At 46.9% G+C, this 20546-nt stretch overlaps 3 protein-coding genes across 14 annotated transcripts in view; 1 reads left to right on the top strand and 2 right to left on the bottom strand.

The window, feature by feature from the left end:
* The first annotated feature begins 30 nt into the window (after positions 1 to 30).
* Nudt17 (nudix hydrolase 17) lies at positions 31 to 3539 on the top strand. Of its 7 annotated transcripts, none has more exons than XM_047543412.1 (8): positions 31 to 604; positions 761 to 900; positions 1129 to 1154; positions 1297 to 1389; positions 1746 to 1766; positions 2000 to 2136; positions 2504 to 2656; positions 2771 to 3539. In XM_047543412.1, exons 1-8 carry the CDS (start codon positions 327 to 329, stop codon positions 2874 to 2876), a joined length of 954 nt encoding a protein of 317 aa, XP_047399368.1. In that variant the 5' UTR covers positions 31 to 326; the 3' UTR covers positions 2877 to 3539. The 7 variants fall into 7 exon arrangements, with proteins under 7 accessions (XP_047399368.1, XP_047399377.1, XP_047399396.1 ...); XM_047543421.1 differs by having other exon boundaries at positions 1668 to 1766; positions 2788 to 3539; XM_047543394.1 differs by having other exon boundaries at positions 33 to 604; positions 1668 to 1766.
* On the bottom strand, positions 2903 to 17963 carry Pias3 (protein inhibitor of activated STAT 3). 5 transcript variants are annotated; one of them, XM_047543241.1, is made up of 15 exons: positions 12221 to 12307; positions 11335 to 11477; positions 9892 to 10309; positions 9664 to 9748; positions 9422 to 9472; positions 9097 to 9187; positions 7537 to 7671; positions 7250 to 7355; positions 6682 to 6755; positions 6377 to 6537; positions 5391 to 5524; positions 5142 to 5310; positions 4829 to 4962; positions 4619 to 4656; positions 2903 to 4091 (listed from the first exon to the last, which is right to left on the bottom strand). In XM_047543241.1, the coding sequence occupies exons 2-15, from the start codon at positions 11347 to 11349 to the stop codon at positions 3825 to 3827; spliced, it is 1878 nt and encodes a 625-aa protein (XP_047399197.1). In that variant the 5' UTR covers positions 11350 to 11477; positions 12221 to 12307; the 3' UTR covers positions 2903 to 3824. The 5 variants fall into 5 exon arrangements, with proteins under 5 accessions (XP_047399197.1, XP_047399207.1, XP_047399217.1 ...); XM_047543251.1 differs by lacking the exon at positions 11335 to 11477 and adding an exon at positions 10600 to 10688 and having other exon boundaries at positions 12221 to 12253; XM_047543261.1 differs by lacking the exons at positions 11335 to 11477; positions 12221 to 12307 and adding an exon at positions 17890 to 17963.
* Positions 17254 to 20546, bottom strand: part of Ankrd35 (ankyrin repeat domain 35) — a 17078-nt gene continuing 13785 nt past the window's right edge. The window contains exons 12-15 of one of the 2 annotated variants that reach the window (XM_047543210.1): positions 19176 to 19265; positions 18872 to 18937; positions 17890 to 17997; positions 17254 to 17356 (exon numbers count right to left, since the gene is read on the bottom strand). In XM_047543210.1, the coding sequence (XP_047399166.1) occupies positions 17935 to 17997; positions 18872 to 18937; positions 19176 to 19265 (219 nt within the window). In that variant the 3' untranslated portion in view covers positions 17254 to 17356; positions 17890 to 17934. Of the gene's footprint in view, positions 17473 to 17889; positions 17998 to 18871; positions 18938 to 19175; positions 19266 to 20546 lie in introns of both variants that reach the window. The other variant, XM_047543218.1, reaches the window with a different exon arrangement.

Genomic DNA, 20546 nt, shown 5'->3' with positions numbered 1-20546 from the left:
TAAGATACCTACTTCAAGGGGTGTGCAGTGTTGTGAAGGAGTGCTTATAGTTCAGAGCAGGGCTAGTGGGAGGTGACACAAGAGCCCAGAAAACATTCGGTCCGGAGATCATTGTCCTAAATAGAGAAGTCAGGAAGAAAGGACGAAATGAGGGTTTAGGGGTGTGCTTTGCATTTTATTAACATTACACTCGGGGACGGTCCCAAGGAGGTCTAAATTTCCCAGACGTTTGGGAAACCTGGCTTGCTTCTGACTGGCCAGAAGCTCCGCGGGGAGGCACAGCTGAGCCACCAGAGGGCGCCAAGCGGAAGGCAGTGACCCGCGTTATGGCGGTGGCTCGGGTGCTGCTGCTCCTGTCCGGGCGACCACAGTCGGTGAGCTTCGCGCAGAGTGTGTGCGGCCTCCTAGGCGCCGGGCCAGGACTCGGGCCATGGCCCACGTACTGCAGCTTGAAGCGAGGACGGCTCGTCCTCTCGAACAGGCCGTTCCCAGACGCCTTCGCTAGACTTCCGCTTCAGGTCAGAAGTGGGACCAGCGAGGGAAGTGAATGGTCCAAGATAGGGACTGGAACCGGGTGGGAACACGGCGAGAGTCTAGGAGTCCGGTCAGTGCCTCGATTCGATTCGTCTGCCTACTCTACCAAGCTATCCCACCATTTTCTATAAGACCCGCCCACCCACTCCTATCCCTTAACCTAAGTGGTTCCCTCCTGCCAGCGACCTCCTTATTGCCCTTTTGCGGCCCTGGACCTGCCATGTAGGACCTCCGGGTCTGAACTGCCCATGAATCGAGGTGTGGATCTGGGTGTGGCCACCATTCTGCAGTCCAGCGACCAGACTGTCTTGTTGACCCGAAGGACACGCAATCTCAGGGTTTCCCCCAACCTTTGGGTTCCCCCAGGTGAGCACTATGGGGACTAGACCCTAAGGCCTAGAAAACTAGACCCTGAAAACTGTTTTCTTCCCCCACACTGCTATTCCTGATCTTGAATGATAGAGAAGTGGGCCCCAAACTGGCATATCCACAATCCCAAGGAGGTGCAGCACCATCTCTTCATTGGGGGTGGGGGTGAGGTGGTCTCTGCTGAAATCAACTACTATTACCCTATTGGTTCCACCCTTATTGTAGGTGGACATGTGGAACTTGATGAGGAGGTACCAGTCAGCTGACCCACCCTACCCTGAGCCAAGAAACCTAAGTCTGGGTCTACCCTGGGTGTGGGTTAAGGGAGGGAAAGATCAAAGAACTTCAAAGGAGTTAGGTTTTGGCCTCTGACCTACTCTCTCTGATTCCCAGCTGCTGGACGGAGGACTTCGAGAGCTGTGGGAGGAGACAGGACTACAGCTGCCCCAGGGCCAGTTCTCTTGGGTCCCTTTGGGGTTATGGGAGGTGAAACAGGGACCTGGAAGAGGCCCCTCCCTATTTAACTGAGACCTCAATACTACCCCCAGAGTCCACAGAACAGCCCCACTTGCCTTGGACACTGGGGAACTGGTGGAATATGGGTAGACTGTAGTCCTTAAGCCCATGACAACCCGCACTCATGTCCCTCCTGCACCATATTTATCCACTTCCTTGATTTCTAGCCAGCATTTTGTTTCATCCTAAAACTGTATTTACAAAGTCTCAAAAACAGGAAGTTTTCACTTTGGCTGTTTTCTTCTTAGTCTGCCTATCCTCCTAGGCTGAGCTGGGGTTTCCCCAAATACCATCACATCATTCTTTATCTACTTGTGATCTCCCAGGAGTCACAGCAGCAGCTGCAGGTAGGTCTGGGTAGTAGAGGAAGGAAATGTAACTTAACACTCAAGGGAACCCAAGCAACCTTGTTCTGACCATGATTAAGAGTGTGAGAGGAGGGAGAAACAAAAACAATCAGTAGCATCTCCCTCGTCCCTACCCTTGCCCCAAGTCTCTCTCCATTCCACCTGAGGGTCTGCTGTGCTCAAGAAGAGCCAGGGAGAGGCCATGGCTAAGGAATCAACATGTCCAATCCCAGGTCCGGATCCAACCAAACCCAAGTGAAGTGAGTGCCTTTATGTGGCTGGGACCAAATATAGCAGCTGCAGTGTCTGCTACAGAGGATGGGACAGAAACATCCACATTTCTCCCTCAGGACCTACCATCCTCTATCCTGTAAGTAGTGGCTTCTTCCTTAGCCTCCAACATAACATATACAAATGGAGAAGTTCAGTTTCTATCCTTTCTTTAGGATGGAATTTTGTGGTGTGGAGATTTAGGGAGTGAGTTAGTTCACTGATGATTAAGAGACCACTTGAGATCAAACTCCAAGGGTTCTTATTCCAACTGGCTAGAACTGAAGACCTAGGTTTGACTCTCAACTAAGGGCATCCTCCTTGAACCTGTTTCCTTTCTGTAAAATGAAATTAATATCCACCCATCTACCATCTGCAGTGGCTAAGAATATTAAATGGCCTAACATAGGGAAGTTCTAATTTACAAGCTCTAAGGCACAACTCAGACAACAATTGTCACAATGCAGTGCAGTAGAACTAAAAGAGAATGGAGAAGCCCAGCCTCTGGTCCTGCCAACATCCACACTGCTGCAGACAACCCCAACCACAGTGGAGGACAAAGAGAGGATCAGCACTGGAACCAAGTTTGCCCTTGGGCTCTGGCTACAACATCTGCACAGGTAAAGATGAGGAACAACTCTAGGACTCCACAGCATTGGGCTGGAATGGTCTAGTGTTCTTATGGGCATGGAGGAGAGGAAGGAATAAATAATAACCACTCTTGAAATCCTCAGTGTAACACCCCCATCAGGTGAAGGTGGAGCTTACGTGGATGCAGGGTCATCAAAGGAAGAACAGAACATGAACCCTCTTGACCCAACCCAGGGATGTGGAAAGTAAAGTGCCCAATTCCCTCCCTAGCCCACCTCCATGACACTCACATAACATTCACAACCTTTATTATGGGTGAGAACTTTGCTACAACTTTGAAAATAAAAAGTAAAATTACAACATAGGTCCTAGGCCCTTGAGGAGCCAGAAAAAAAAGAGATCGGGAAGGAGGACACGAAGTCCTCCTACCTCCCAGGAAAGGTGCAAAATGAGCCAGGGCAAACCACAGGGCCATGAGCCTCTAGACGCATAGGCCCCAGGCTGATCAGTGTTAGGAAACATTGTGAACTTAAATATATAAATAGAGAGGGACCCGGCAATAGGCTGGGCCCTCCCTGCTCTCAAACCCCTGGGGATCTTGACTAAGGCCTTATCTCCTACTCAGTCATACTGGGAAGTAGGAGGCAGGGAAAGTCATCTTTGGAGTATTTTGGGGTTTTCTGTTTTTGTACCAAAAAATCTGCAACACAAAATAAAGTTTTTTGTCCATCTCTGAAACTGTCTGTCTCTATTTTGCCACCTGTGTGGCCAAAGGGAACGGAATGGACATGAAAAGTATGAATGGTTGGGTTTGGGGGATGGAGAGGGCATCTCAGGGTAAAGAAAAGGACCCCTTCCCCAGGAGGCTCTAGATAGAGTAAAGGCTGAGGATTCACCCTTCCCCCAACTCACATCCCATCCCATTTGCCTCCCACTGCCTAGGTTAACATATCAAAGGAATGTGCCACCATCTAAAGAACATTCCCCAAAATAGACCCTAATGTCCTTTAAAAGAGGTTAAATATTAACCTTTTGGTGCTGGCTTTGTTAGACAGAGATGAGGCCAAAAGTGTCTTTGAAGGTCTGTCTGGCCTTTGGCCAAAACCCCCTGAGGGGTCAGAGTAGCCAGGGGTTGGGATCCACACAGCATATTTGCTCAGTGTTGGAGGAGAGTGAAGGTTCCATAATCCAAGGAACTCAGTCCAGGGAAATGATATCTGACCGACAGCCAGTCAAAGACGGACCTGAAGGCAGAGGTCCTCCATGTCCCTCCCTCAAGGGTGCCCCAGGAGCCACAATGCTGCTGACACGGCCAGGAGAGGGTGCTGGAGTGGAGCTGCGGTGGGAGCTCCCCAATGTGGGGGCCAGTGGTCCCAGAAAGTGGGAAGGGGTCCCCCGGTACTGGAAGAAGTGGCCAAGGGCATCCTGTTCATCTAACGAGGTGATGACGGAAGGACCATAGTGCTGGGAGGAATCAAGGGCACAGTTTAAGATTTTATCCTAACTTACCCACTTCCCATAACTCATCTAAGCAATATCTTATGGGGTAAGTGAGCCCCTGTGGGTCTCAAGCTAGTCTCAAGAAGTAGAAGGACCTCTGTGACTGCCCTGCTTCCCCACATCCCTCCCCTTTGCCCTGCCTTGAGACAGCCCTTCCAGCACACTAGGTTCTTGGCCTTGAGGACAACTGAAATGTGTGGAATGTCCAGTTGGGGCAGACCCAGTGCTTTAAGTTTACAGGGTATGTGAAGGTGAGCCTGCAAGGACAGAACTACACTAAAAACTCTGACAGAACAGTAATAGGATCTAGGGAAAAGGAGGAATCCGAAGTGCCAGCAGGGGCCAAGGAGGGAGATAAGCTACCTTTATCCTCCCTCCCCTCACAATAAAGATTTAGTTCCCAGGGAAAAGGGGAGAGGTAGGGGTGCCATCAGTGCCTAGAAAGGAAGCTTCAGAGATCTCAGATCTTCATGGAAAAAAGAACCACTTACCTGACTCTCAGTCTGAAGAAAAGAAAATAAATCTAAACCTGGCAGGAAAAGAAAAATCAAAATCAACTTCCTATCTGATCCTTTCACCGCCAAAGGACAAAGTTCCTTGGATGGTGGCTTCTTACAGGAGATCCAGGAGACTTTGAAAAGGAGCAGGGTTCTGGGGAAGGTGTGGCAGTGCGGGGTCCCATCTTTGCATCAATGTCATACCTTGGATATCAGCCCCCAGTGGGAAGGCAGGTGGGTACTCATGTAGTGGGAGACCAGAAAGGAAATCACTGCCCAATGTGCCCATTGAAGGACTCCGTAGCACCGAGGAGGGCTGGTGACCAGATGTGAGGACTCTGTAAGTAGAGAGAGGGATCCGGGGCAGCTAGCAAACCACAGACACTCTCACCCAGCTCAGCTTCCCAGGTTCTTTCTCTGTCCACTCCACCTTTCCCCTGCCCCAGGGTTTGATCAGAAAGCATTCTGATGTCTTCCCCTGTCTTTTTTGCTATAGATTCAGTTGGTTTTCTCTTACCCTTTGCTTCCAGGTAGTGCTGGGATGGCAGCTGAGGTGACAGGACAGTGCTTCTTGGTTGGGGGCAGATCCTCCTCATCTGATGAACTTTCTATTGTCAAGTCAATAACTTCAACCTTCTTCTTATTTTCTGATGGATTTCCCTCTTGGACTGGGCTATACTGGAGGCCTGTAGGTGGTAAGAGGACTATGTCTTAGAAAAAGGGCCATCTGAGATTTAGCTCAGCTTGGGGACAGGGGGTCACTCACCATCCAGCCCATACCCTGGCGGGGGGCAAACCTCAGATGCCTCCTTCTTGGGTTTCATTGGGCACCAGGATCCATCTTCCATGAACTGGATCTCATCACAATCCGAACAGGAATTAAGAATCTCCATGAATAAACTAGAGAAAGGGAAAGATGAGCATTCATGAGGCTGGGAGATGACTGCACAGTAATCAGTTCTGGGACTCACCTTCCTGTGCCTCAGTTTCCTCATCTGTAAAATAAGGATATTCACCCTACTAGACCTCTGAGTCGTTGTTGAAATCAAAGTAAGTATATATGTAAAAGACCTTTGCAAATTTAGGTGTTAAGTTTTAACACAAATACAATCTGAGCACCTGTTAGGTATAGTTCTAGGAACAAGATAGAAAAGGACAGAACTCCATAACCCATTTCAAAAAAGACACTGCAAGCAAGAACCATATGAAGGCTCTAGAAGACAGATAAGATTAATTAAGAAAAATAAATCCTTTGCTTATTAAAAAAAAAAACTCTTTACTTGTAGGGAAAAAAATATTCTTTGCTTGTAAGGAAAAAAAAAATCTAGCTAGATTAGCACACCCAGACTCTCAAAGGAACCTTACTGCTATGCTCACTGGGATTTTAGATAGTTGTTATAGGCAATATGTTATAACAATTCAATTCACTGATTCTGCCACTTACTAACAGTATAAACTTGAGCAAGACTCAATCTTTCTAGGCTTCAATTTCCTCTATGGTACCTATCTCATAATGTTATCAGGAGGATTCAATAAAATAATACATGCAAAGTGCTCAGCACTAGGCCTCATATGTACAAATTCCTTAGTGCTGACATACATACACACATGTGCATGTCTGTGTGTATATACACGTATGTATTGCTCAAGAGGATAGAGTGAGAGCTGGAGTTCATATGAGGGCAAGTTAAGCCATTTATGTCAAAAGAATCCTGGTGGATGCCTAGCTAAGAGGAAGAAAAATGACCTTACCCATCAATAATAAGAGATTCATAGGGAGCCTTCTTGTCACACACAGGACATGTCCACGTTGGCTTCTTCTCATTCATCTGTAGATAAAGGGCAGCATCGAAACTCTGCAGGTGAGCGCAGGTGAGGGCACGACATGGAACAGTCAGGCGCATCTTCCCTAGCTGAGGAGAGGAGAATTTTCTAGTCAGAGTCTTCACTCTGGCTTCATTCCAGAAAACCTCACTTTCATATCCCTAAGAACCCTCATCAGAGTCCAGAGGTTTAACCCAACCGTCCTCCCCTTTCCCTTCTCCCCTTGTACCCACCGGGCACATGAGTGACACCCGGAGACTCGTAGTAGCCACCTCACTGTCAGGGTCAGCCGTCAATTTCTCCTTGACTGAAACAAGAGTGAGGCCAGAGCCATGGGGTCAGTAAGGCTGAAGGAAGCCCAGGAGTTGGTGAGGCCAGATGCAGATGGCCCTGGCTGAAAGGCAGCTGGGTAGAGAGTCTTTGGGGATCACTGGAATGTCACACGGGTGGTTTGAGATCTGGGTTATAAAGGCTAAATGTGAGAGAGACTTCCCAATCCCTGATGTTGTTTAAACATGGTTAGGTGACACTTTGACTACATTAGAGATGACGTAGAAGGAACTGAAGCATCGTGTGAGGATAAATTGATCCCTAAGCCTCTTTCCAGTCCAGAAAACCTATATCCTACCCATCCTGGGAGTGGTCCAACATCTCAACCAAAAAGACTGGTAAGGAGTATAGGGGAGAGTTGGGGTTCAGGTGAAAAGAGAAATAAGTTGTCACAAGAAAGGTATTATGAAAGCTGGAGGGCCAGGAAGACTTGGATCCAAATCAGAGGGGGAAGAGAAGGATGCTACTCACTCAGTGCCCGAGAGTGGTCTGGGTTCCGGATACCCTTTGCTCTCAGTTTCTGTAGAAGGGTTCCTGCAGTCAACTGCCTCACCAGGTACACAGACAAGGAGTAATTCTACTTGGAGGAGGGAGTGGGGGGAGAGAATCAGCTTCTGCTTCTCATACCACCACCACTACCCTCTTTTGTCCCATGAAGACCAGAGACAGTGGGTTTAGGCAAGAGACCCAGAAAGAAAAAGATGATTTCCCTTCATCTCCTGTAGGCTTTCCAGGCACCCTGTTTTAGTTTTGCTCACCCGTCCAAACTCAGATGACCAATTAACCACAATGGTGTTGGGAACAGTGGCTGAGAGTCGAGCCAGTGGTGTAATGTTGATGGGGCGGCTGGGCCTCTTAGGTTCAGCCCCATTCTTGGTGGGAGGAAGGTAGCCCTGAGGAAGAGAGGAATTGGTCAGTGGAAAGGTAGCTCTGGGAAGGGGCTCTGCTGTAACACAAAAGACATCTTGTCTCTGGTTGCTCACTATCTGGGGGAAAGGTCAACTCACTTGTGACCCATTCAGTGACAGGGACACACAAAACTGGAGCATTATCTAGGGTTGTGTATGGGGTTCATGCCTAGAAAGAAAGGAGAGCTTACTTATTGACCAAGGAAATATGAACCCACTCACTAAGTCCCTAAGGAAGAAGAATAGGGATACCTCACTTCCTCCAAATTTAGCTCCTCCAAATTTAGGCTATGACTTTTAAGAAGTCTTCCCTGACCAGACACAGTGGCACACACCTGTAATCTCAGCAGCTTAAGAGGCTGAGGCAGGAGGATCACAAGTTCAAAGCAGTCTCAGCAAAAGCAAGGCGCTAAGCAACTCAGTGAGACCCTGTCTCTAAATAAAATACAAAATAGGGCTGGGGATGTGGCTCAGTGGTTTAGTGCCCCTGAGTTCAATCCCTGGTACCTAAAAAAGAAAAAGGAAAAAAAAAGAAGTCTTTCCTGAACCTTGGGTTGAACTAATGTCACTTCTTTGAATCCTAATAGAAACTTTGTTTAGCCCTCTTTTTTCTTTTTGGCAGTACTGGGAATTGAATCCAAGGGCATTATACCATTCCACTGACCTACACCTCCCCCCACCCCCTGTGTGTGTGTGTATATAGTGTGTGTGGTACTGGGGACAGAACCCAGGGACCCTTTACAATTGAGCTACATTCCCTAGCCCTTTTTTTTTGGAGATAGGGTCTTGCTAAGTTGACAAGGCTGGCCTTAAACTTGCAATCCTCCTGCCTCAGCCTCCCAAGTATCTGGGATTACAGAAGTGTGCCACTGTGCCAGGCTACCAGCCCTTTCATAGTCTTTATTTTGAGACAGGGTCTTGCTTAGTTACTAAGGCTGGCCTCAAACTTGCAATTCTCCAGCTTCAGTCTCACAAGTAGCTGTAATTACAGGTATGCACCACTGTACCCTGCTGTACAGCACCCCCCCCCTTTTTTTTTTGGTACTGGGGATTTAACCCAAGAGTGTTTAACCACTAAGTCTCATCCCCAGCCCTTTTTCTTTTTTATTTTGAGTCAAGATCTCACTAAGTTGCTCAGGGCTTCACTAAGTCACTGAGGCTGGCCTTGAAATTGTAATCCTCCTGCCTCAGCCTTCCAAGTCACTGGGACTGTAGGCATGTGCCACTATGTCCAGCTGTTCAGGAATATTTTAATACTCTCTAGATTATATCAGTTTTGTCCATAAACTGAGTGTCTACTATGTGGCAGACACTGTGCTAGGCATATTTCTCTCTCAGTAGATTTACAGTTAATATTTATGAGCTAAACCAGGAATATTACTGCCAAAAGAAGGGAAAAAAAGCATTTACCGGCAGGGGGCACAGTTTCCCATTGACCTTGACAAAGAGGTTGGGGGGGAAATAATCCTCCTGGGGGCAGCTGGTCTCACAGAGACAGAACCTGGTGAGAGATGACAAAAGATGGAAGGGCGGGAGGCAGTTATTTGAGTTGACTCTGGCAGAGAGGCAGGGAACCCCAGAAAATCACTCATGATTATCTAAGCATCCAACAAGAGTCCCAAGGCTGAAGTGAACAGTGGCAGAGCAAGGTTACCTCCTAGGAGTATCTGTCAAACCCCCATTTTAATTCCCACCCCATTAGGAGCCCAGCAGGGTAGAGAGGGAATGAACTTACCTTAGCTGCACCTGTATGGTATAATCACATTTGGCCCCTGGCAGAACCTCTCTATAAAAGGGAAAAAGATGTCAGCATATGGCCTACAGAGGGAGGGGCAAATGGACAAAGAGAAAGTTAGCTGTCCAGAGAATAGGGAAGAAATATACAAATGAAAGATCAAGCAGGTATAGGAGGAGAACAGAAGAGAAAGTCAGAGAGCAGAGTCCAGGGATAAGGGAGGAGGACTGAAAGAGATGTACCTGGATGTGAGAATCTGCTGCACTTGCTGAGGTGTAAGGGCAAAGGTAAAGTGCGCTTCCTCAAACCGCTGGCTAGAAGTGGATGCTGAGGACACAAAGGGGCAGTTATTCCCATGTCCATAGAAGTTGCTTCCATCCCAGATTTCTAATCCCACAGAATTGAAATCTAAGGAAGGAGTCCAGCCTAAACTGGAGTCCAGGAAGATTGAGGGACCACAGAGAGCATACCAAGGGTGGTGGGCCGGATGAGTTCCCCGTAGACTTCATAGAAGGGCAATGGTTTCATGGTGACATCAGGGTGCACGGGCTGGGGTAGAGGGGGATGCAAGTCCACCTCACGCTTGGGGCCCAGAAGGGTGCCAGGAGCCAAAAGCGCTGGGGGAATGGGAGTTAGAGGGCCAGGGGAGCCCACAGGAGAGGTGCCAGGAGGCAAAGAGAGCAGAGAGATATCAGAGGGCCCCAGGGTCTTCCGGGGAAAGCGTCGTCGGTAAAGTTCTTTGATCTTCATCTGTACACTGGGGGCACAGCTGGATTTGAGGAGGTGTAGGGCCTTGGCTAGGAGTTCGTGCTTCCGTCCACTCTTGTTCCGGCCAGCAAAGCCAAGGAGCACCTGGAGCTCAGACACCCGGAAACTCATCACCATGTGCTATGTAGAAGAATAGAGAAATTTAAGAATCCTAGCTTGCACAAGCCTGTTAGCTTAGAACACTGGGGTGGAGCCTCTTTCCCTCCAGTATTAATCAAAAAGGTGCTTTGCAACTAGCAGATACTTTCAAGCAGCTGTCCTGGACACAGTGACATTTCAGTCCCATTCAGCAACACTCAGGTCAGACTAACCACCACCTCTTCCCAGAGATCCAGCAACCCTCTCCACATCCCTGGAAGTTGAATAGTGCAGGGGCAGAGGATGGTTCACAGATGGATATGGCCTCCTACCTCCATCCCTGTGTCTAGCCTAGACTCTCATTTAAGCTGCTTATCTCCTCTTCTGCTCTTTCTCAGGCTTTCAGACCCATCCCAGCCTCCTGGGAAAAGGACAGGAGGCAGGGAGAATGAGGGAGAGAAAAAGGATTCAGGTCAGACAGCCCCACAGAGGAGAAAAGGGCCAGGTGGCTAGAAGATTGTGCACCATGCCCCTCCCCTCCTAACCACCTCGATACACCCCAGTTATTTTCCCCAAGACTCTGTAGCTTTTATGGCCAGGATTTTAGGTCAGGGTTCAATGCTTATTACTCTCCCAAATCCTTTCTTGGCATCATTTACATAGCCACCCTCCCTTAGTCCTATTTTTCTGGGAGGGAAACAGAACCAAAACTTGTGGGGGGAAAAGGGGTTTACAATGAATCACAAGCCCAGGTATCCTGCCTGTTTACCTGTTTACTCCATCTGCCAGGAAGTAATATCCTGTTGCTCTCCTACATGAAAAAATGATTCCACCCACCCCCAAAAGGGATGGAAGAGGAGAGGGCAAAGTTCTAATCAGAGGCCCTGGGAAGATGAGGTGAAGGCCCCTGGACCAAGGCACAGAATCACAAGCTCTTCTAAAGGGGGCTGGGAACCTAGGGTAGAACATCTGCCTGCCCCATGGTTCCAAAGGGTGGAACAAAGCCAGGAAGCAAGGGAGAAAACCTAGTGGTTTAAGGGTCTGTGAGATGGCCTGGATGTGGTTACCTCAAGACTCTGCATGGTGGTGGGAGGAGAGTTCTCTTTAAAAGACTCCCTTCTGTGATTCTGTAAGAGACCTTGTCATGGGCAGGCCTTGCTAGCCGGTCCTCCACAATTTGTCCCTTCATAGAAGGCTTTGTCCTGGACCCCTTTTGAGGAACGTGATAAAAAAACTTTCTTTTCTACCTTTCTCCCCATCCTTATGTCCTCTGACTTGTCTTTATTTCTCCATAGCTTTGCCTATAACTTTCCTTTCTAGCCCATAGTTTCACACTCCTCTGCCTCTGCCCAAAGACCAGCGACTCAGTAAAACAGGACCTTCCCTCTCAACCTCCAAGATGCTCCTGCCCCACCCCTCGGGTATCGCCCGAACAGCCCCGCCCCTTATGTCTCAGCCGCCTACTGGCACTTCTCAAGGCTCAGATCCCAAAAGCAACCCCAAAGCTTCTACCCTCTCAGCTGCATTTCCCCAGGAGCTTCCTCTACCTTTGCCCCCAGTCCCATCCCTACACATTACCCTTACTGTCACATCTCTTGGCCTGATCAACTCGCCCCCTGAGCCTCTAAAGCAGCATTTCTCCCTAGGTCTACCCCTACGACTACCCCTAATACTAAAACCGACCTCTACCCCGCGTCCCCGCCCCCTGCGACTCGGCCCCCAACAGCTGCAATTCCCCTCAGCCCCACCCCTACATCTGCCCCGCAGCCCCGCCCCCGGAGCCCCGTCGCAGCCCCTTCCTCGCCCACAACCACTTCTCTCCCATCCCCAGCAGCCAGTCCCTGCCACGTCTCCTGCGCCCACCGGAGCCCTCCACGCCCAGCCTTGGTCGCTTCCCGGAGTCGGCGTATCGCCGGGCTCAGTCCAGATGGGGATGGGGGAGGGGGCCGGTACCTTTAATTCGCCCAGCTCCGCCATCTTGAGACATCGCAGGCGCCCCAGCCCGAGCCGAGCTCAGGCCCAGGGACCGGCGCACAACTCTCCACCCCAGCGCCGGCCGCAAATGCCGCCTGCTCCGCCCCGTCCGGCCCCCTACACCTCCCCTTCTCAGCCCCGCCCGCCTGGCTCCGGACAAACCCCAGCCTCAGCCCCTCCTTCCACAGTCGGACCCGGCCCCCGCACGTCTTTGGCCGGTTGGCAAGACCGTAGACCCAGAGGGAGTGCACCGCGGAAAGATCGCGGGGTCCTCGAGGGTAACCGAGAGGAGGCGGGTCCGAAAGGCCTGGGGAGGGGGGCTTTGCCACGCCAGAATTGGGAGGGAATGAGCCTTTAGCGAGCCAAAGATACTTGAAAGATGAAGGGAAAGTATGGGAACTGCTAGATCTCAGAGAAATGGGGGAGGGGTAGCGAAGTTGGAGCGTATATCTTCAATCTTCATCTCTACAAGTTTAACTCGCTAAAACCAAGAGTTCTGCCAACTCGCGAAATGGGTGAGCTCTGATCCATTTCAGGGAAGTTATGAAGTCGTGAACAATTAAGAGGCTATTCCCAGTCCTTCACCTCTTCTCCATCCCCCCCACCCCAACACACCGACTACCATATAGATCGTGGTCAAACTCAGCTGCAAAAAAGTTTGGTGCGGAAAGCGAGACTTACCAGCACAGTTGCGGGGAGTAAGGAGGGGGCTCGGGAGGTTCAGAGGGTTAGCTGGGGAGGTCCGGGAAGTGGGGTCGTCACCACTCCGACAGTCTGTACGGCTAGAACTCGGTCCAGCAGCTGGACGCGGCAGCCACAGCTCCGCCCGGGCGGGAGCTCCGCCCGGCCTACCGCTCCTGGCTGGGGCCGCCCCCTCCAGGGTTAGCCCGCCAGGGCTGAAGAGAGGGGAGTAGGGGCGGAGCCCTGGCAGGAGAGGGAGGGATTTAGAGCCTAGCGCGGGAGAAATTAACTCCTCTTGTGAGTGGATCAGGCGAGACGAGATTGTTGTACCTCGTCATTCTCACCACCTTTGTGACCCCTCGCAATGCTGTACAAATTAGGGGTGGAAGTATGCTGCTAAGACGGTGCGAACCGGGATCTGATCGTTTTAAGAGATTCTTTGTTGAAATGAGATCTTTCTTTGCCTAGGGGAAACCTGGTCTGCTGAATGGAAGTGAACCTAACCCTTAACTCTACTTGTGAACCTCCATCCACTGCCCCAAACATATATATCCCACACCTTTGGTGTAGCTGAAAATTAATATAGAGAAGATTTTCTTATCCACAAAAGTGATCTATCTGCCCCTCTCAGAACTACCTACATTCCTTCCTCCAAAGTCTTGGATCCTCCAGAGGTCCTAAGCCCTTTATTACTCATTATTGCAGATCCCAGAATAAATTCGTTTCTATATACTTGAAGATAACAACTTTAGGGCAATGTATCCATAGAGTCTGAAAAATCTTGTAGCATTTTATAGTTGTCTGGGACCTAAGGAATAATGTCATTTGTTTAACAATTATTTTGAAAAGGGGAGATAAATATTTGAGTGTTGATTAGGGATTATTAGGCATGAGGACATAAATGCCTTGCAAGAAAAACTCAGTCTGTCAGCAGACATGTTATGTCTGTAATTGACCTTACAAATAAAAAACTTTAAGAAATATTAGGACTAATCCCCTCACTTAGCTTATGCTTTCAATGTAGTCATTCCCATGAACTCCAACCCAAGCCATAAGACTGAAGGTGCTAGCCTACCAATATTCCTAAGCACCTATCAAACTGGACCATGCCCAACTACGTGGTGGTTTTGTTCCTCGGAAAGGTGACCACTCTGTCCTGACACTCAGGTTCTTCCCTCCCTACTTTGCTGCTTGAACTGGTGGGCCCCTCAAGTTAAACTTTAAGTATTTGGTTCTAAATCCCAATTGTTCTTTGCAACACCTGAGTCTTCTTCAATCCCGGAGTTCATTTTTTTATTGTTCTGTTCAGTCCTCTAAACTCAAAATTACTATTGGATTAGTGTTTTCTAGAATTTTCAGTAGTTGTGGGGTGGAGAGGAAGGAGAATTAAAAAAGGGTTGGGGGATTTTTGAGAAATGATTTTATCTTGATTGGTAATTTTGTGGGCATAAACATTTATATATATATATATATATATATATATATATATATATATAAAACATGTCAAATTGTATACTTTAAATACATGGAATTTATGTATGTCAATTATACCCCAATAAAGCTATAAAAATTTAAAGACAAAGACAGCCTCACCTTAATTCTTAGTGATTTCATGAAGGAAGAATCTCTTTTAAATGTTAAGATTGGGGATAGGGATATAGCTCAGTGTAGTATTTGTACTTAGTATGCGTGAGGCCCTGGTTTCAATCCCTAGCAACACACACATTAATCTGCAGTTATAAATTCTAGCTATCCTACAAGATAACAGAAAACTGGGAACTAGGGAACCTGAATTTCATCCTCCATGCAAGCTCTATGGGGACAAAAACTATTTATGCACTGTTCATAATCTATCCCCAGCATCTGGCACGTGGGAGACTTCTTAAATATGTGTTTTATAAATTAATGGGGGGATACTGCCAATCAGGACCAAATTCCAGATTAAGAGCATTCAAAAACATAGTCTACACCTCATCATGGCCCACCAAACTCTACCTACTCTCACCCATACACCCACACACTCCTATTATCTGAAGCAGGGAGAATGGGGGGTGGGGGTTGAAGCAAGAGTCATAAGTCTCTACTAAAGTCTTGTTAAACAGGAGGGGATATTAGGGTTATAGTTACTTTGAGTGGGGAAAAGATTTATGAAATCAAGGAAAACTCAGGGTTTGGAAATGAGGATAACAGTTTATAGGGTTGTATGGAAGACTATTTCAGAAAACCAGGAACTGGGGAGGGTTCCACTCCTGTTAATATCATTCACCATTTCTACAGCTCAGCCATCCTGGGATCAGCTTCCAGGAACCTTGAAGCGAGTCAAAGACCTGGCTTCCATTACCAAAGCTGTTTCTTGACTCATACTTGAACTTAGCCAAATGATCTCCCACTCTCTGGACCCTTCTCTCTGTAGTTTCTTCATTCTTCCCATCCAGAAACCCCATATATAATGAGGAATTTAACAGTTCCTTGATACTTTTTGGAAACTCTAAGAGCAGGAAGGAAAAGAAAAGCTCTGTTCCCCTTAATAGAAAATACTCCAACTCTTTTGATGCTCCTCCTTTGGCAGCTGTACCTCTTCTCTCACATCTCCATCAATCCCTCCTCCCTCCATTCTCTCTGCCTTAAAGCAATCCTATGCCCATTCACACAAACTCTAAAACTGATCTGCACCTTCTCTAGGATCTGATCTACACATTTCAGATGATTCCCCCACCTCAGCCAAGCCTCTGCAGCACTTGTGTAGCCCCCTGTTGCCACAGACACCTCTGCCCACTCTTCTCTCAATCTAGTCTGTTTACTGCCAAACCACTGCTGTCTGACCCAGGGTAACCCAGCAGAGGGCGGGCTTGAAAGAAGGAATAGGGAAGGATCCTGGTGTTAGCCACCAAACCAGGAGTTCAGATTTTGGAAGAACTCAGTCTCACCTAGCAGCCTGGTTGGAGGAGGGACAGGAAGGGGCAGATACTCAGGGAAGTGGCTGCGATACATTCTTTCAGTCCCAGAACAGAACCAAAGACAAGCAGCAAAATCTGGGTATCTCTTTCTCCTTTTCTCAGGAATCAGATTTTTTTTTTTTTTTTTTTGGGGGGGGTAGGGGAGGAGTACCAGGTACCAGGGATTGAGATCAGGGGCACTTGACCACTGAGTTACATCCCCAGCCCTATTTTGTATTTTATTTAGAGACAGGGTCTCAATGAGCTTCTTAGTGCCTCACTTTTTGCTAAGGCTGGCTTTGAACTCATGATCCTCCTGCCTCAGCTTCCCTAACCACTGGAGTTAAAGGCATGCACCAGCACACCCGGCAGGACTTTTATCCCTCTTTGTACCTGGGACAAAGTGAGGCCATATGTATCACACCTAGACACATTGTTTAATACTTTATAGAATATTTTAGATTAAACATCTTGAAGAAAATCCAGATCATCTTGACCACAAAATGATTGTGGATTAAGCAGAGCACAGTGGTGCAGGCCTGTAATCTCAGCTACCCAAGATGCTAAAGCAAGAGGATTCCAAGTTCAAGGCCAGTCATGGCCCCTTAGTGAGACCCTGTCTCAAAATAAAAATCAAAAAGGTCTTGCTGGGTGTGGTGGCACACGCCTGTAATCCCAGTGTCTAGGGTGGGTAAGCAGGAGGAGTGCAAGTTCAAAGCCAGCCTCAGCAATTTAGTAAGGTTCTAAGCAACTCAGTGAGATCCTGTCTTTAAATGAAAGGTGGCGGGGCTAGAGATATGGCTCAGTGGTTGAGCACCCCTGGGTTCAATAACCCGTACAAAAAAAAGGGGGGGTGTGTAGCTCTATGGTAGAGTACCCCTGGGTTTAAATCCCCAGTTACTAACACACACACCCCAAACAAAACAATAAACTACTACAAAAATAGTGAACACGTACCATTACAAATTTGTCTAAACCCATAATATGCACAACACCAAGAGTAAATACTAATGTATTACCCTTAATGAACTCTAGGTAATAATGTGTCAATGTAGGTTCATTACTTATAATAAATATGCTACTCTGGTAAGGAGTGTTGGTAATGGGGGAGTCTATGTACATGTCAGGGAGAGTAGATATAAGAAATCTCTGTACATTCTGCTCAGTTTGGCCAGGAACCTAAAAATGCTCTAAATATAAAGTCTATTTTTAAAACTTTTTTTAAAGGACAAAGAAATGAACAAGATTTCATCCCCCACCCCTTTAGACAGAAAACAAAAACAATGATAACCAGCATCATCCTGCCTCCTGCTTTATTTTCCATACAGCTAGTTTCCACCCACACCTCTTGTCTCATCCTTGCTGATTCCAGGATCCACATTTTCAGGTCTGGGGGTCCATGTGTCAGGTGAAGCCCCACCCATACCCCTCCTAATGGCCAAACCCCCCACCCCCACAGCTTGATGGAGCCTCTGTAAACCAAGGACGCTCTTATTCCCTGAAAGAAGAAATTCAAGAATGAAATGCACACACCTCCATATCCTTAGTCTCCTCCTCCCCATGTCAGCATGCTAAAGGGAACCCTTATCTTTCTGGACTGGAGGAGAAGGTCACCTGCATAGTGGTGGGGAGAAGATAAGGGAATGACTTCTCTTTGAATGAATGATATAGATGTGAAGGACAAATTCTGGCATTTGTAGAGTCCTGCCCTAAACTTTACAACACTATCCCACTATCGGTCATCTTTCATTGGCATCTCCACACCCTAGACCTTAGGAGAGTCACTCAAGTTCTCTTTTCCATCTCCATTCCATAAGTGTGCCCCACAGTCTCACTCCATCTGACTCCATCCAGTGATTTCCCATAGTCTTCTTAAGTGACCTTAACTTAAATGCTGTATGCCTCACAGGACTCCCTAATATCAGTCACCACAAAGGTAAAAGGAGACTCACCAATTCCTTTCCATAAACCTCCTTTCCCCATTCCTTTTTCCCAAGTTCCATCCCGCCTCACCCTCAATCCACAACTCACAACAAAGAAATCCCGTTATCTCTGAGGGCGCATAATAAGGTTGCCTCACTCCTCTTGTATGCTGAGGATTCGAAGTAGGATATTGTACACATCCTGTTCCATGTATCCCTGTAGGTAGCAGGAAAGACATAAATGGAGATGAAGAACAGAAATCAGAGACACAGGTAAACGAGATGTTCTGTGGAACCTTTGTACAGTGGAATGCCATTTATTATATATCTTCACTTATAACTTTCTTTTCTTTTTTTTTTTTTTTTTTTTTTTTTTTTGCACAGTGCTGGGGATTGAACCCAGGGCCTTGTGCTTGCAAGGTGGGCACTCTACCAACTGAGCTATCTCCCCAGTCCTTATAACTTTATCTTTTAAAGTATTTAATTTTCCCATGGCTGTCCCCTATCTTCACAGGAAAATACTGATGTCTATTTTCAGGATTGCTGTGAGGGTTACAATTATGAATATGAAGCAAGGCACCTGCTACACAATTGGTGTTCCATTCTTCATAGTTATTATTCCTAATAAAGGAACAAGTCACCCAGCTTTTCTTCCTTGATTAGGAGTAAGTTGCCTCAGGTGAAAACTGAATAAGGGTATCAGGGACAGGAAAAAGCTTTACAATGGATCAGGGAATTGAAAAGGAGACACAAATACCTCTCTTCCTTTCACATTCATGAACAACCTCTCTTTTTTAAAAAAAAAAAAATTAGTTGCAGATGGACACAATACCTTTATCTTATTTATTTATTTATTTTTATGTGGTTCTGAGGATCAAACCCAGTGCCTCAAGTACCAGGCAAGCACTCTACCACTGAGACCCAGACCCAGTCCCGTGCACAGCCTCTCTTAATCTACCTAATAATATCCGGAGATATGGCAACGAATCTAGCTCTCTGAGAAATGGCAAGTATGTACAGGAAAGAGACCTCAAATACAACATTCCCTACCAGCTCTGTGTCTGCCTCTCTCAAAACTCCACCATGCTCACCTGAGCAGCATTCAGCAGATGAGTCCTGTAGGTAGAGATGATCTCTTCATGGTTTTTCTGGGAATCCTGGAAGTATCAATGGGAAGTCATGTGCCCACCCTCCCAACACTTACCCAAGCATGAGGAACAATAAAGGCAAATGATCAGCTTTACTAGGTTAGCTCTCTTGGCCCATTACTAGCTTAGCCTGGACCACTGCCTGGTTAGGCCTATGTAACTCTCAGAATGTCTCCCACATATCCATCACTTCCACTGTCCATCCTCTTCACTAACAGTGTCCATTTCCCTGAGGACCAAAAGATACCTGCAACTGCAGGGCAAGGCGAGTATTTTCACCCCGAACTGCAAGAACCTCCTCTGAAAGTTGCTCCAACTTCTTCAATAATTCCTTGATCTGAGACCAAAAGGATAAAAAGGGAACCAGTGAGGACCAAGTCATTCTCTCCCCCTACCCCAAATGCCACACCCAGGACAAAGATCAGCTCCTTTTATTGGGTATTTAATATATGCCAGATACTTTTACACATTTCGTCTCATTTAATACCCAACACAACCTTTCTTCTGAGAAGAATAAAACTTCAGAGGGAAATATTATTAACTACATTTTGTAGATAAGGAGGCTGAGTTTAGTAATTTGTCAAAATCATATGGCTAATAAGTGATAAAATCACAATTTGAATCAAGATCTCTTTGACTCCATGGTTTATGTTCTTAAATCAGTACTGGATCCTAATCCACTTTTGGCTGTTGACCACTTGAGGGAAATGAAGATGAGTCCTTGTGTCTCATGAGGTAGAGACACAAATGCAGTTAATAGCAACCAGCAGTAATAGGCATGGTGTTATTAGGAATAGCAATAACTACTTTTTATGGAGTACTTACCATGTGCCAAAAATTATTCTAAGTATTTTAAGTAAATACTTTATTTAATGTACTCCTCACAATTACGCTATTATGAAACATTTTTTAAAGAACACTGGGGCTTAGAGATGTTAAATAACCTACGCAATATCAGCCAACTATAAGGAAAGTTTTTTGTTTATTTGCAATTCTGGGGTTGAACTCAGGGCTTTGTTCATAGTAGACAAGTGCCCTACCACTGAGCTACAATCCCAGCCTGAGTTTTAGAACTGAAATTTGATACAGACAATCTCAGTCCAGAGATTCTTAACTACCACTGAGTAACATCCCCAGTCCTTTTTATTTTTTATTTTGAGATAGTCTCACTAAGTTGACAAGGTTGGCCTGGGAACTTGCAATCCTCCTCCTGACTCAGCCTCCCAATTCGCTGGGTTTGCAGGAATGTGTCACCACAACCGGTTTTGTAAAACCCATTTTGAAGTGGAAGGGAAGAACAAAGCTGGGTCTATTTAACCCATTAGACCCCGAGTCACCTCAGAACCTCAGGAAAACCACAGCAAACCATTATATTAGAAGGCCTCTTCCCAAGTTAATACACTACATAAATCAAAATGCAAATAAACCATGATGCTCCACAGGTGGTCCCCTAAGCACCCTGTTTCTGAACACTGAGTCCTAAATTTGAGTACCTAAACCCACTTCTGTCTTCTCTATACATATTATATATATATATATATATATATATATATCCCCTCATCCCCAGGAAAGCACAGTGTGGGCCATGCAAATGAGCAGTGCTTTGTTAGGGCTTTAA

The sequence above is a fragment of the Sciurus carolinensis genome, chromosome 1 (assembly GCF_902686445.1).
Source record: "Sciurus carolinensis chromosome 1, mSciCar1.2, whole genome shotgun sequence".
NCBI lineage: Eukaryota > Metazoa > Chordata > Mammalia > Rodentia > Sciuridae > Sciurus > Sciurus carolinensis.
The sequence above is the reverse complement of the archived record's forward strand: the minus strand, read 5'-3'. Positions and strand labels throughout refer to the sequence as shown.